Genomic DNA, 14,365 nt, shown 5'->3' with positions numbered 1-14,365 from the left:
GCTTTCATCATCAGTTTCAACAACGACTCAGTTTTGTGGGTTTGATTTTGTTGCTTCGTAGTTCTTCGTCGCGGATTTTCGGCGGACAGAGGTGGTTTTCTGCGTTGTGTAACTTTATTTTTTATTTATAAAAACATAATATTTGATTTAAAAAATAAATAAATTAATGAGAGTAACAAAGCTGGGCCACAAAATATTCGCGGAAAACATAATTCTATATAAAAGAGATGTTGATAGAGATTTTTTCAATAAGTCATTTAACAATGAACAACAATGTCAGGAACACAATGTCAAGAACACAACAACTTATTCTCCTATGATAAAAGGAGACAAAGTGTCATTGTGTAAGCAGAAACACCATTTGCATATGTCGGTTTCAACCTCTTGTGAGTTACTGAAACTCTTTCATATTGTTGTCTTCTTCTTCTAGATTTTAATTTTCTTTCATTTTAATTTTCTTCTTTATGTTTAGATAGAACCAACAACAACATTCACGTGAAGAAGCTGTTATATTAATTTTCGAAAGTTATCAAACTAATCAATAACTCACACTTATGCCAACCGGTTCCTGCTCCTTTAGTCAGAATTGATCAACAAGAACAACCACCTCCATTTCCATTTGTGTTCATCGGGAAAATAATAGGTCTCAACACCAACAAAGTCAAGAACAAACCAATGGAATGTGTAGACAGAGCTCCTATAGTTGCGGTTCTTTTGGCCGGAGCAGCCGTTATATTCTTCAATCGTGGTGTTAATGCCGGCAACAACAACCGTCGTATATAAAATTAATTAAAAAGAAATAATATAGGGATAACAAAATATGATATAAGCATAAAAGTATTTTCATTATACATATATAAAATTAATTATAAAGAAATAATAAAAAATTGATATGCACGGTAGCTGTGACTATGGATAAAATCCATTATATGCACGAAACAAATAGTTTAACGGATACACGAAGATAAAATAAATTTATATAGTAAAGATCCGTAAACAATGGCTGTCTTGGGCACGATTCGAGATGGGCAGTCCCAAGACCTCATATTTAAAGAGACACCAGATTTTTTTAGTAATACATGTAATATATACAAATATTGGATGAACATGTATTTTTTTTATAATGAACATAAATTTATTTTAATAGTATTGTAATTAATTAGTTAGAGGATATATATTTTTGTTGTTTTTGTAATAGCAATGTACTCTATAAATTTGCACAATTGTCTTTTATGTTTACGAATGTAAGCAAAAAAGATGAAAGTAAAGAAAAGAGAAAAATATATAAGAAAATATGAAAAGAAATAAAAAAATCAAATAAAGGATTATGCATGTAGTATTTCATGAAAAATTGAGGAGAATGAGTACAAATATACCGATGGTGTTATGCATGTAATAATTGAATTTTTGTGCTTTTGGTAATTGATATGCATAACTCCAATAGTCATTTAATACACGAGAATGAAAGAATTTTGTATGATTTATTAATATTAAAATTTTTATTTTAAACTTCATAATTTGTCGGTGGTGTCATGCATGTAATTGGTTGATGGTATTTTTGATGATTGATAAGCATGAATTCAAGAGTCATATTTAAAACATGAAAATGAGGCAAAACAAAATATGTAATATTTGTCAAATAGGGAAAACAATATGTGTATTATTTGTCAAATATTCAAAAAAAAAAAGTTAAGGTATATGTTTTGTGTTTTCACCACTTCTTTAATTAAAATTTGCAACATTTAAGTTTCTAAATTAAAAGTAAAATTCTCAATTTTAGGTACCGTTTGACCTAGCTTTTTTCCTATTCTTTTTTCTTAGAAGTAAAAAGCTAGGCCAAACAACAATTATTAAAAGCTCCATAAAAAAAAAACAGTTTGTATATTTAAAGAAAAATTATAATATATTATCAAAGATATCTTTTAACCTGATCCACACCTTGAACCTTCCTTCCTCTTGAAGCTTTTTCCTTTCCTCCTTTGTTATCACACACCCCCTCTCTGCTTATCTGCTGCTGGTACAGCTTGGTAGTTATCTCCTTTGTGGAAGTGCTTATATCATCGGTTTTGCAACTTTTTCTGTCTCGGTAATTCTCGCTTCTGCTCCTTCTGGCTCGTGTGTTTCACCATGGAAATTCAAGCACAACAGTCCAAAGAAAACCTCCAAACTACTACCAGGCCAAGAATGATGATGATCCCTGAAGCACCAAGACTTGTGATTCCTGAATCACCAGCCATGGAACAACACCAACAACATTACTCCACTGAGTCTCCAGCTACACCATCTGCTACCAGATCTGGATTCTTTGTCTACCCTGAAACAGATATCAATGAAGGAATCAATGCCTGCAACAGAAGCATACTGGGTAAGATAATCACTGAAAAATCCATTCATGTTAGTTCTATACAAAACGGCTTAGATAGCATATGGGGAGCACCACCAGGTCTTAAAGTCCAAGAAATTGAAGGAGGGATCTTGCAATTCTTTTTGAACAGAAAAATTGATCAAGAACGAATCTTGCTAGGTAACCCATGGATTTTTAGAAACTCTTGGTTAATTGTAAAGGCCTGGGATAGGAACACAGACCCAAACACTATGGATTTTACTCACACACCTGTGTGGATTCAACTTTGGGGGCTACCCCCACATTGCAAAACTAAGAAAATGGGAGAAAGCATTGGGAATTTGATCGGTACGGTAGAAGCAGCAGAATTTTACGAGTTTCCGGGTAAGAAGATGATAATAAAGATCAAAGTTGCCATAGATGTCAATAAACCTACACAAACAGGAATCTTAATCGGAAACCATAGGGATGGCACCACATGGATTGACTTTAGATATGAGAATTTACCTCAAGTGTGCTTCAAATGCGGCATTCTAGGCCACAGTGATAAAATCTGCCAAAATGAGGTCATGAACATGATGGAATCAGCACCTATTGGACCATGGATACGGTCCAATCAATATGGAAGAAGAGTCAGGGAAGAAAAGGATAGGCAATACCACAGTAACCCCTCTCTCTCAAAGACCTTTGGTCAGTACAGCCCTCCTATACCTGCAGAGATGATAGCCCAAATGGCAGCCATGAAAGTACAAGATGAGGCAAACATGGAGGGCTCTAGATCCTCCAACAGTCATAGGGAAGAGACTCTTGAGGCACAAGCTGGGGATGGAAGGGGAACATGGCATCGAACCAACAGAAACAATGCACAAATTAAGGCTCCTATGGAAGCTACAAACAACACTACCACACTGAGTATTGCGAAAAGGTTGAGAATGGATGATAGCTGGGTAAACAACACAGACAACACAACGGCAGGACCTGCGGAGCAGGCCAGCCAATCAAAATGAGGATCATATCATGGAACTGTCAAGGGAGTGGCAATCCCAAGACAGTTAGAGCTCTAAAAAAGCTCATCGCTAACCAAAAGCCAGATATTGTTTTTCTTATGGAGACGAAACAGCTAAGTTCCAACCCTTGTTTTTTATCTAGCTTTATGAACAAATATAGTACTAAGATTGTCGACTGCTCCACTACTGGTGGAGGTAGAGCGGGAGGTTTAGCTTTACTTTGGAATAACTGTAATTTTGATTTGGAAATAAAAAGCTATGATTCAAACTATATTGATTTGCTTATCAATTCTAATAACATGACTTGGCGTGCTAGTGGTATATATGGATACTCTAATCAACTTCAAAAGTTTCAAACCTGCAATTTAATTAACGATTTGTCTCAAAACGATGTTAATCCTAATTGGTTAATTTTTGGAGACTTCAATATTATTTTATCTTCTGCAGAGAAAGAGGGGGGTAAACCTATGGACTATAACATAATTAACAGCTTCAGAAATACTATTGACATGTGCAATTTAACTGATCTTGGCTTTAATGGAAATATCTTTACGTGGCATAATAGACAACAAGGGAATCAGTATATTCAAGCTCGGCTTGATAGGTTCCTAGCCACGCCTAATTGGATATCTATGTTCCCTCATTTTAAAAATTCTCACCTTCTTAGATACAGTTCTGACCATTGTCCTATTTTGCTTGAATTTTCTCCGAATATTATATGTAGGCAAAGACAAGCACCCTATGTTTGCAGGAAATTTGAACACATGTGGCTCAGAGATGATGAACACTACCAGATCGTCCAAGACACTTGGCAGACACAAAACACCAACTTTACTAACAAACTCAGCCACACCCTTGCAAATTTGCATAAGTGGGGAAAGGAAAAATTTGGTATCATCCCTAAGAGAATAAAAAAAACTCAAGCAGAGTTGCAGACTCTAAACGAGCAAACAAATAATGGAGGTTCAATGCAGAATATTAGGGAAAAAGAAAAAGAGTTAGATGAACTTCTACAGTGTGAGGAGATGTGGTGGAGCCAAAGAGCGAGAGCTCTGTGGCTCAAACATGGGGACAAGAACACTTCTTATTTTCATCAGAAGGCTAATCAGAGACGTAGAATAAACAAGATTGAACACATATGTGATAACCAAGGAATAACCCACCATGACCCTACAAAAATTGAGGAAATCATGATTAATCACTTCCAGAATTTATTTGAGACTCAAGATACGCACCACACTCACAGGACAGTGGAGGTCGTTAAAAACTGTATCACCCAAGATCACTACAATCAATTGGCTGAAGAGTTCACTGAAGATGAAGTGGCGGAAGCAATTAAAAACATGAAAGGGTTGGCTGCCCCGGGCCCAGATGGCCTCCCTGCTCTATTCTATCACACTTATTGGGACATCATTAGGAAGGATGTCACCACAGCTGTTCTTAATGTTCTTAATCACAAGGGTGATTCCACCCCCTACAATCAAACATATATTCGCCTCATACCCAAGAAGAAAAACCCCTCTCAACCTAGTGACTTCAGACCTATATCCTTATGTAATGTTATTCTCAAGATTATCACAAAAACAATAGCTAATAGGCTGAAGTTAATTCTTCCAGAGATTATTAGCCCAAATCAGAGTGCCTTTGTTTCTGATCGTTTAATAACTGACAACACCTTAGTCGCTTATGAGGTGTTTCACTTTTTTAACCAAAGCTCCAGCAAGAAAGGATTCATTGGTATAAAGACGGATATGGCTAAGGCTTATGATAGGGTGGAGTGGAATTTTCTCCAAATTACCCTCGAGACTATGGGATTTCCCCAACATCTTACTGACACCATCATGAATTGTGTCAAAAATGTCATGTTTTCTATCCTTATAAATGGGAAACCTTCCCAAAACTTTATACCTCAAAGGGGGCTCAGACAGGGAGACCCCCTCTCTCCTTATCTTTTCATAATCTGTGCTAATGTCTTTTCAGGTTTACTTACAAAAGCCCAAACTGAGAGGCGTATTCATGGAGTTAAAGTAGCTCATGGAGCCCCCGAGGTAAGCCATTTATTATTTGCTGATGATAGTTTATTGTTTTGCAAGGCTACTGTCCAAGAGGCTACCGTGATAAAGAATATTATTTTAGAATACCAAGAAGCCTCTGGGCAACTCGTTAACATGGAAAAATCTGAGATTGTCTATAGCAGACATGTTCCTCACCAAATCAAGGAAAACATAGGACACATTCTCCCAATGAAAAGAGTAAACCATTTCTCCAAGTACCTGGGTATGCCCACTCATGTGGGAAGATCAAAGAGACAGGTGTTTGATTATATTCAAGATTGTGTGTGGAAAAAGATCAAAGGTTGGAAGGCTCAACACCTCTCCTTCGCTGGAAGAAGCACCCTCATCAAGGCGGTGGCCCAAGCTATCCCTACTTACGTTATGAGTTGCTTTCTACTACCCAAAGAGCTGTGCAGCCACATTGAAAGCATGATTTGTAAATTTTGGTGGGGCAGCAACAATGACAAAAGAAAAATTCACTGGATAAAATGGAGCACGATTTGTAAACATAAGAAGAAGGGTGGGCTCAGTTTCAGAGAATTACGGGCTTTCAACGAAGCTCTACTTGCAAAACAAGGGTGGCGATGTATCACCCAACCAAACTCCATGGTTGCACAAGTCTTAAAGGCTAAGTATTATCCAAAGACAACGCTCCTAGAGGCTGATATTGGAAGCAAAAATGTGAGCTACACTTGGCGTAGCATATCCAAAGCAAGTTGGATTCTTAAGAAAGGAGGTCTTTGGAATATTGGGAATGGAGCTACCACAAACATATGGACTGATAACTGGCTTCCGAGACAACAAGGCCACAAAATCTGGTCCCCTAAAGGAGAAGCCACTCAGACTTGGGTTAAAGATCTTATGATTCCTGAGATAAGAAGCTGGAATAGACAACTGATTTTTGACACCTTTATGCAATTTGAGGCGGAGCAAATTACTCAAATACCTATTGTGCACCTATCTAGACCAGATGAATTCTCTTGGCCTTACACTAAAGATGGAATTTACACAGTGAAGTCAGGTTATCAAGCAATTCAGGACTGGAAAGAAGATCCAAACAAGCCATCAACCAGCTATAAACCCAAAAACAATTCTGTCTGGCAAAAATTATGGCACCTAAAGATCCCTCCCAAATACACTCATCTCATATGGAGAATTTTGCAGGATGCTCTACCAGTCCAATCCAACTTACAGAAACGAGGAGTCAATTGCTATCCTCTATGCCCTCGATGCAAAGAAAATACTGAAGACCTCAATCACGTTTTTAGTGGATGCTGGTGGGCAAAACAAGTGTGGTTTGCCTCACCTCTGACCTTAAAATTTGACCAGAATGAATTCTCTTTCAAAAATTGGATTGAAGACAATATTAGAAAGGATCAAAGCCAGAACATGAATCTAATTGGCGCTATCTGCTATCATATCTGGAGAGCTAGGAATTTATTAACTTTTCAAAATAAAAACGTACCTGTGTTGGATGTGATTCACCGGGCGCAGGAGTGTCTCTTTGAGTACCATCGTCAAGTGAAGCCAATCTCTGAGCAAGTTAACCGCAACACCCGAGCTCGCAGTAACAACGATAGTGACTGGATTCCTCCTCCAAAGGACACCCTAAAACTCAATGTGGATGCTCACCTTATGGGTGATGGCCATTGGGGGTTGGGGTGGATCTTGAGGAAGGAGGATGGTAGTTTGGTTGGAGCTGCGACAAAGGTAGTTCGAGGGCTCAACGAGGCTATCGAGGCAGAAGCGATGGGTGTTGTTGAAGCAATCATGTTTTTAACAGAGTTCCCAAACGGATCTGTTATCATCGAGACAGACAATGCTTCAATTGTGAAAGCTATCCACAGAAGAAGTTATCCTAGACTCTATTGGGGGATGCTAGCGAGAAAGATTAGAGAAGCTATGGAAGAAAACCCCAAAATCTCTATCCAATGGGTCAACAGGAACAAAAACACGGTGGCTCATGTGTTAGCAAATTGGGCTGAAGTTGAACCCAACAAAATTTGGTTAGATAACTTACCCCCCCACATTGTAGGCCATATCCAAAAAGATATGATGCCATCTCATGTCTCTTCTGTTTAGTAATATACTTCTTTTTTGATTCAAAAAAAAAAAAAAGATATCTTTTAACCCTATTATAATAATATAAAAAAGGCTTAATTAGTCTATTGGTCACTTAAAGACATTTTAGGTTTCACAATGGTCCCTTAAAGAAAAAAAAGACCCAGATTGGTCCCTTAAAAAAAGGTCCGGATTGGTCCCTTAAAGACATATATGTTTGTCATATTGGTCCTTTCCGTTAAATTTTAACTCCAAATATAACAAAAAATTTCAATGATTAAAATTTTTAAAATTAATAAGGTTTTTGGTAGACCACTTACACTTAATGGCATTCACAATCCAGTCAATTAAAACTAACGTTTTTTGTAAAAAATTGACAGAAATGACCAATTGAGAAACGAATGTGTCTTTAAGGGACCAGTCCGGACATTTTTTTCTTTAAGGTACCAGTCCGGACATTTTTTTCTTTAAGGGACCATTGTGAAACCTAAAATGTCTTTAAGGAACCAAAAGACTAATTAAGCCTATAAAAAAACAACTTTTAACATTTTTTTATTAAAAAAAATAAGATTTCTCAAACAACTTTAATTTTAGTTTTAAAGCTATTATTTCTAGCTAAAATAGCTTCTACACCTAAAAACAACTCGGTCAAACGATACCTTACACTATGTTCAAAATTAAATTCTCAATCAAGATATTCAAGTTTGATCTCTAACTTGAGCAATACTTAGTTTTTTTATTTTTGGAATATGACATTAAAAGATAAAGAAGTAGCAAATAATTTATGTATGATGACAATTACTCTACCCCTTGATAATTTGGAGGTATTTGTACGTCCAACAACCAATGAGAACAAGCCACACAAGTAGATTTGCTTGTGGTACCCACAACTAACTTGCAACCAACTTTTATTTCACATGCATATAACTTGTTATTATTGGTTGATGGTATATACTCCCAAATTATCAAGGGGTAAATTAGGAAGAAAAAAACATTTATTAAGCCACTAGCTTTAGTTAGTGTAACACCCAAACCCCTTAACGCGAATTTATTGAATATAAATAAATAAAACACTTAAGACAATCTAGGCGTCACATGTTATAATACAAAATCACGGCATAATTAAAATCATGCTAGCACAGCGGAGATTAAAAGCGAATAATATAGATCAACATAGTGCTTATCATACAATAAACATAATTGTTCACACAATATCCCTAGGCTCTAGGCCATATCAACAAAGGATATTATGTTTACAACAAAAGAGTAAGGATTAGCAAGGTCAAATATGCCATCACGGGCTTAATACAATTCAATCGAATAACCCGACCCGGTAAATACCTAATTAGAGCAATTCTATACAACCCAATCAAAAAGATATACAAAATATATCTAAGGAGTAGTCTAAGCTAAACTCCTCACCAAAAAGCGCACTACCACGAGCACGAGCAGCCCTCTAACTCTGATCGGGATCCTCAACCTGAGAATCTGAACCCCCAACGGTCCAGCACATAACACAAAGCATGAGAGTTAGATCACATAATCAAAATACAAGTGGAAGTATAAGGGTACTTAAACACTTCTTCAATAATCATTTATTGGTTAAATATGATTTTGGAGAACAACCCTTTGAAACCATTCCACAGCAAAAATGGTTTCATACCGTTATACACTGAAACCATTAGTCTAGTTAAATGATTTCATGGCGTTATACACCGAAACTATTATTATAGTTAAATGGTTTTATATGAGCATTAGTGTCAAGATGTTATACACTGAAACCATTAATCTTGTTAATTGGTTTTAAGATGTTATACACTGAAACCATTTGTCTAGTTAAATGGTTTGATACTGTTATACACTGAAACCATTATTATAGTTAAATGGTTTTATATGAGCATTAGTGCCAAGATGTTATACATTGAAACCATTAGTCCTTTTAATTGGTTTCAAGATGTCATACACTGAAACCATTTGTCTAGTTAAATGGTTTCATAGTGTTATACACTGAAACCATTATTCTAGTTAAATGGTTTCATAGCGTTATACACTGAAATCATTAGTCTTGTTATTTGGTTTCAAGATGTTATACACTGAAACCATTAGTCTAGTTAAATGGTTTCATAGCGTTATACACTGAAACCATTATTTTAGTTAAATGGTTTCATATGGGCATTAGTGCCAAGATGTTATACATTGAAACCATTGTTATTAAGTAAAACATCACATAACCATTTTACAAAACCATGCTACATAAAGCAAAAAATCATATAAAGCAATTAGGGTTAGTTTAGTTGAAAATAATTTGGATAGTATGCATGAGATATTGGATTCGATCATTTCTTTATTGTAAAGAAAAATCGATATATATATATATATATATATATATATATATATATATATATATATATATATATATATATATATATATATATATATATATATATATATAATTAATTAATGTATGAAATTTTATTTATATTGTGATTATGATTGATAAAACTTAAAATTAAATTGTATGTTTGACAAGTATGTTTTATATATACATGAATCATTCGTTATTATGTTGGACTTCGAGGGGGTGTATGACGAAAATTAATTAAAAATGGATTTTTATAATATATACTTCAAAGGAACGAAAGTTATTATTTAATTGGAAACGGGGGACGCGCTAGAAATTTGGGGGGGGGTGTGCTAGAAGATTGGAGGAGGGAAAAAAATTGGGGGCGCGCTAGAAATCTAGGGGAGGAAAAAAAATTGGAGGGCTCACACGAAATCTAGGAGAAAAAGAAAAAAAAATTGGGGGGTGCGCTAAGCAAAAGGGGGGGCGCAAGTAATGGGGTAGTATATGGGGGGCGCGTGAGTAATGAATTGCCTAATTTTGGGCTTGGACTGACCTTTCTTTGACTTTTGGTGTAGGAAGCAAATATGGTGGGTGTAGGAAGCAAGTTTATGCATGGTGCATAAGTTTGGGCTTATGCACCATAACCACACCCTGATGCAGTACTCCATTTGAGGGAGATACGTACCCATATCAGTACCAAATATATACTTGTACCTTAATTTATGCTCATACACATGCATTAATTTTCTAAAAATATCATATCCCGTACCGGTAACCATATTAGGTACCAGAGTACCGGTACCATATCAGGTAGCGGAATACCGGTAGTGTATCCGCACCTGGGCAATATAGAGAGACACTAGCATTTTCGATTTTGTTACGGTGGTTGAAAGTTGAAGTGTCCCATACTCCCACGGGTTACACTAGTTTTGACAATATAAAAATCACGGGCCCAGCATAGACAACCAACCGAGCATACTAATCTTCCTTAACCAACCATTCTTGCTTACTAACTAACCAACTAACAAGTGGCAATAATAACAACATCAAATAAACCAAAGACTTGTCTGTCACAACTCACAACAACAAAATCTGAATTTGATTCTTACAAGTTTCCAATTTAAACATTCATATAAAATGGTTGAGGCTTTACTTGAAGTTGTGCTTGAGAACCTAGTATCTCTGCTTCGTAATGAATTTTCCACCATTTCTAGAATCAAATCTAAAGCTCAAAATCTGTCAAATACCTTAGAACTCATCAACGCCGTTCTTGAAGACGCTGAGCAAAAACAAGTCAAAGACAGCTCTATTAAGGTATGGCTACAACAGCTCAAAGACGCAGTTTATGTGCTCGATGATATGCTTGACGAATGTTCCATTCAATCCAATCGACTTAAGGGTGCATCCTCTTTAAAACCAAAGAACATTATGTTTCGCTACAACATTGGCAACAAGTTTAAAGAGATTACAAAGAGATTTGATCAAATTGCTGAAAGTAAGAACAAGTTCGTTCTACGAGTGGGTGTTAATGTTAGAGAATGGCCAATTGAAGTGGCTGAATGGCGCCAAACTAGTTCGACTATTGCTGGACCAAAAGTGTACGGACGAGAAGATGATAAAGAGAAGATTGTTGAGTTTCTTCTCACCCAAGTAAGGGACTCTGACTTCCTTTCTGTCTATCCAATTGTCGGCTTAGGTGGTGTTGGAAAAACAACACTTGCTCAATTTGTCTACAATGATCATAGGGTGAGTAGCAATTTTCATACAAAAGTTTGGGTTTGTGTTTCTGAGATTTTCTCTGTCAAGAGGATTTTGTGTTCCATTATAGAATCTATAACTAGAGAAAAATGTGATGCCTTGGATTTAGATGTGTTTGAAAGAAAAGTGCAAGAACTCTTGCAAGGTAAAAGATATTTGTTAGTTTTGGATGATGTATGGAATAGAAATCAAGGATTAGAATTTGGATTAAGCCCAGAGAAATGGAATAAGTTGAAATCTGTATTGTCGTGTGGATCCAAAGGTTCTTCCATTTTGGTTTCCACTCGTGATAAGGATGTAGCGGCAATCATGGGAACATGCCAATTTCATCATTTATCTGGTCTCTCTGATAATGAATGTTGGTTGTTGTTTAAACAATATGCATTTGGACACGACAAAGGAGAGCAGGAAGAGCTAGAGGCAATAGGCAAGGAGATAGTAAAGAAGTGTGGGGGATTGCCTCTTGCGGCACAAGCATTGGGAGGTATAATGCGATCAAGGAGTGGAGAAAAGGAATGGCTTGAAGTTAAGGAGAACCGGCTTTGGTCTTTACCAGATCAGAATTATATTTTGCCCGCCTTGAGTTTGAGCTACTTATATTTAACACCGACCTTAAAGCAGTGTTTTGCTTTTTGTGCCATGTATCCTAAAGATACCGAAATTGTGAAGGCAGATTTGATTTATCTCTGGATGTCCAATGGGTTCATTTCATCAAGGAAAAATTTGGATGTAGAAGATGTTGGAAATATGATTTGGAATGAATTGTGCCAAAAGTCATTCTTCCAAGACATCAAGATGAATGATTATTCGGCAGACATCTGTTTCAAAATGCACGATCTTGTCCATGATCTTGCTCAATCAGTTATGGGATCAGAATGTCTGTTTTTAGAAAATGGAGACGTGACTGGTTTGTCAAAGAGCACTCACCATATTAGTTTTAAACCGGCTGGAATGTTATCATTTGATGGGGATGCGTTCAAAAAAGTTGAATCCTTGCGAACATGGTATCAGTTAAATTTTTACAACCCTAAACTTTTTACTTACTTCCCAACCAGTCGTTCTCTTCGGGTTTTATGCACAAGCAGTTTCAAGTTATCATCATGCGGAAGTTTAATACATTTGAGGTATTTGGAGCTTTATGATTTTGATGGTATAGAAACCATTCCTGACTCAATCTATAACTTGCAGAAATTGGAAATTTTGAAATTGAAATGTTTTTTAAAGCTGAGTTGTCTACCGAAACACTTAACTCGCTTAAAATATCTCAGACATCTTATCATTCAAAACTGTTTGTCATTGTCTCGTGTGTCTCCTTTCATTGGAAAATTATCTTGCCTAAGAACATTAAGTGTATACATTGTTGGTTTAGAGACAGGACACAACTTAAGAGAGTTACATGATCTAAAGCTTGGAGGAAAACTAAGCATAGAAGGCCTTAAAAATGTCATTAGTTTATCTGATGCTCAAGATGCAAATTTGATGGGCAAAACAGACCTCCAGGTATTATGCTTGTCATGGGGAAATAGTGGTGAAACCAAGACACCTATTATTAGTCCTAAACAAGTACTCGAAGTGCTTCAACCTCACTCAAATGTCAAGAGCTTGACAATATGTTTCTATGATGGATTATTCTTCCCAACTTGGATTGGAATACTGAGTAGTTTAGTTTCTGTAGTATTTCGTTGTTGCACGAACTGCATACGACTTCCACCCATAGGTAATCTACCATTTCTGAAAAACCTTGAATTATTTAATATGGATAATCTGCAGTATATGGATGATGATGACTCTCTCAATGGTGAGGTGAGGGCTTTTCCATCCCTGGAGAAACTCTCATTACATAGGTTACCGAACTTAGAGCGATTGTTGAAAGTGGATAGAAAGGAGATGTTCCCCCGTCTTTCTAATTTGACCATCAACTGTTGCCCTAAACTTGCATTGCCATGCCTTCCATCTGCTAAATACCTCTTTGTGTTTGGATGTAACAACGAGATGTTGTCGTCAATCTCTAGTTTTTGTGGTCTTACAACTCTTCAACTTGATGCAAATGAAGACATGAAATCCTTCCGAGAGGGGATATTGAGAAACATGACTTGTCTTCATACTCTAAAAATAATTGGTTTCACAGAATTGAAGGAATTTCCAAATGATTTTTTCAACCCAGCTTTGGAGCATCTACAAATATCTTATTGTGGTAAGCTTGAGTCTCTACCAGAGAAAATTTGGGAAGGCCTTAGATCGCTCCGAACTTTGAAGATTGATCTATGTGTAAGATTGAGATCCTTGCCAGAAAGTATTCGACATCTCACTTCACTGGAGGTTCTGCATATTCGTGGTTGCCCGATATTAAAGGAGCGATGCAAGGAGGAAATAGGGAAGGACTGGGACAAGATAGCACACATTCCTAATTTAAATATTGATTAGAGTGAAGAAGCAGACACTTTGGAAGAGTATGGTTTCGACTTGTTTTTTCGTATTATATGCTTCTACAATCTGTTGCTGATTCCCATTTGCCACATTTCCACCCAGTCCAATACTGTATGGATCTCTCTCCCCCTTCTTGAAATTGTGTTTCTTATTACGCAGTAACATCTTTTGTATGTTTCTGTATTCCCAAATTTTCCATGTTTGGTTAGCATTGTAATCTATTACCAAGTCAAAGTTGCAATCATTTTGTAAGTTCATGCAGCTGTGGTAGTTGAGATGCTGCAATATATTTCTTGAATAACTATGTTCTGATTTGTATATTTTTTTTCTTTTATAATAGCATGTAATGTATGGGATAATTACTAATTTT

The 14,365-nt window shown here is 36.4% G+C and overlaps 1 protein-coding gene across 1 annotated transcript; it reads left to right on the top strand.

Moving 5' to 3' along the window:
• The first annotated feature begins 10,695 nt into the window (after window positions 1-10,695).
• LOC123881773 (putative disease resistance protein RGA4) lies at window positions 10,696-14,296 on the top strand. Its single transcript, XM_045930514.1, has one exon. The coding sequence runs from the start codon at window positions 10,948-10,950 to the stop codon at window positions 13,990-13,992; it is 3,045 nt and encodes a 1,014-aa protein (XP_045786470.1). The 5' UTR covers window positions 10,696-10,947; the 3' UTR covers window positions 13,993-14,296.
• Window positions 14,297-14,365: the final 69 nt, after the last annotated feature.

This window comes from Trifolium pratense, linkage group LG4, assembly GCF_020283565.1.
Source record: "Trifolium pratense cultivar HEN17-A07 linkage group LG4, ARS_RC_1.1, whole genome shotgun sequence".
Taxonomy (NCBI): Eukaryota; Viridiplantae; Streptophyta; class Magnoliopsida; order Fabales; family Fabaceae; genus Trifolium; species Trifolium pratense.
This window is presented reverse-complemented; position numbering and strand designations above follow the sequence as displayed.

Excerpts from the sequence above, each read along its gene's own strand:
- LOC123881773 (XM_045930514.1), top strand. The coding sequence starts at position 10,948 with ATGGTTGAGGCTTTACTTGAAGTTGTGCTTGAGAACCTAGTATCTCTG.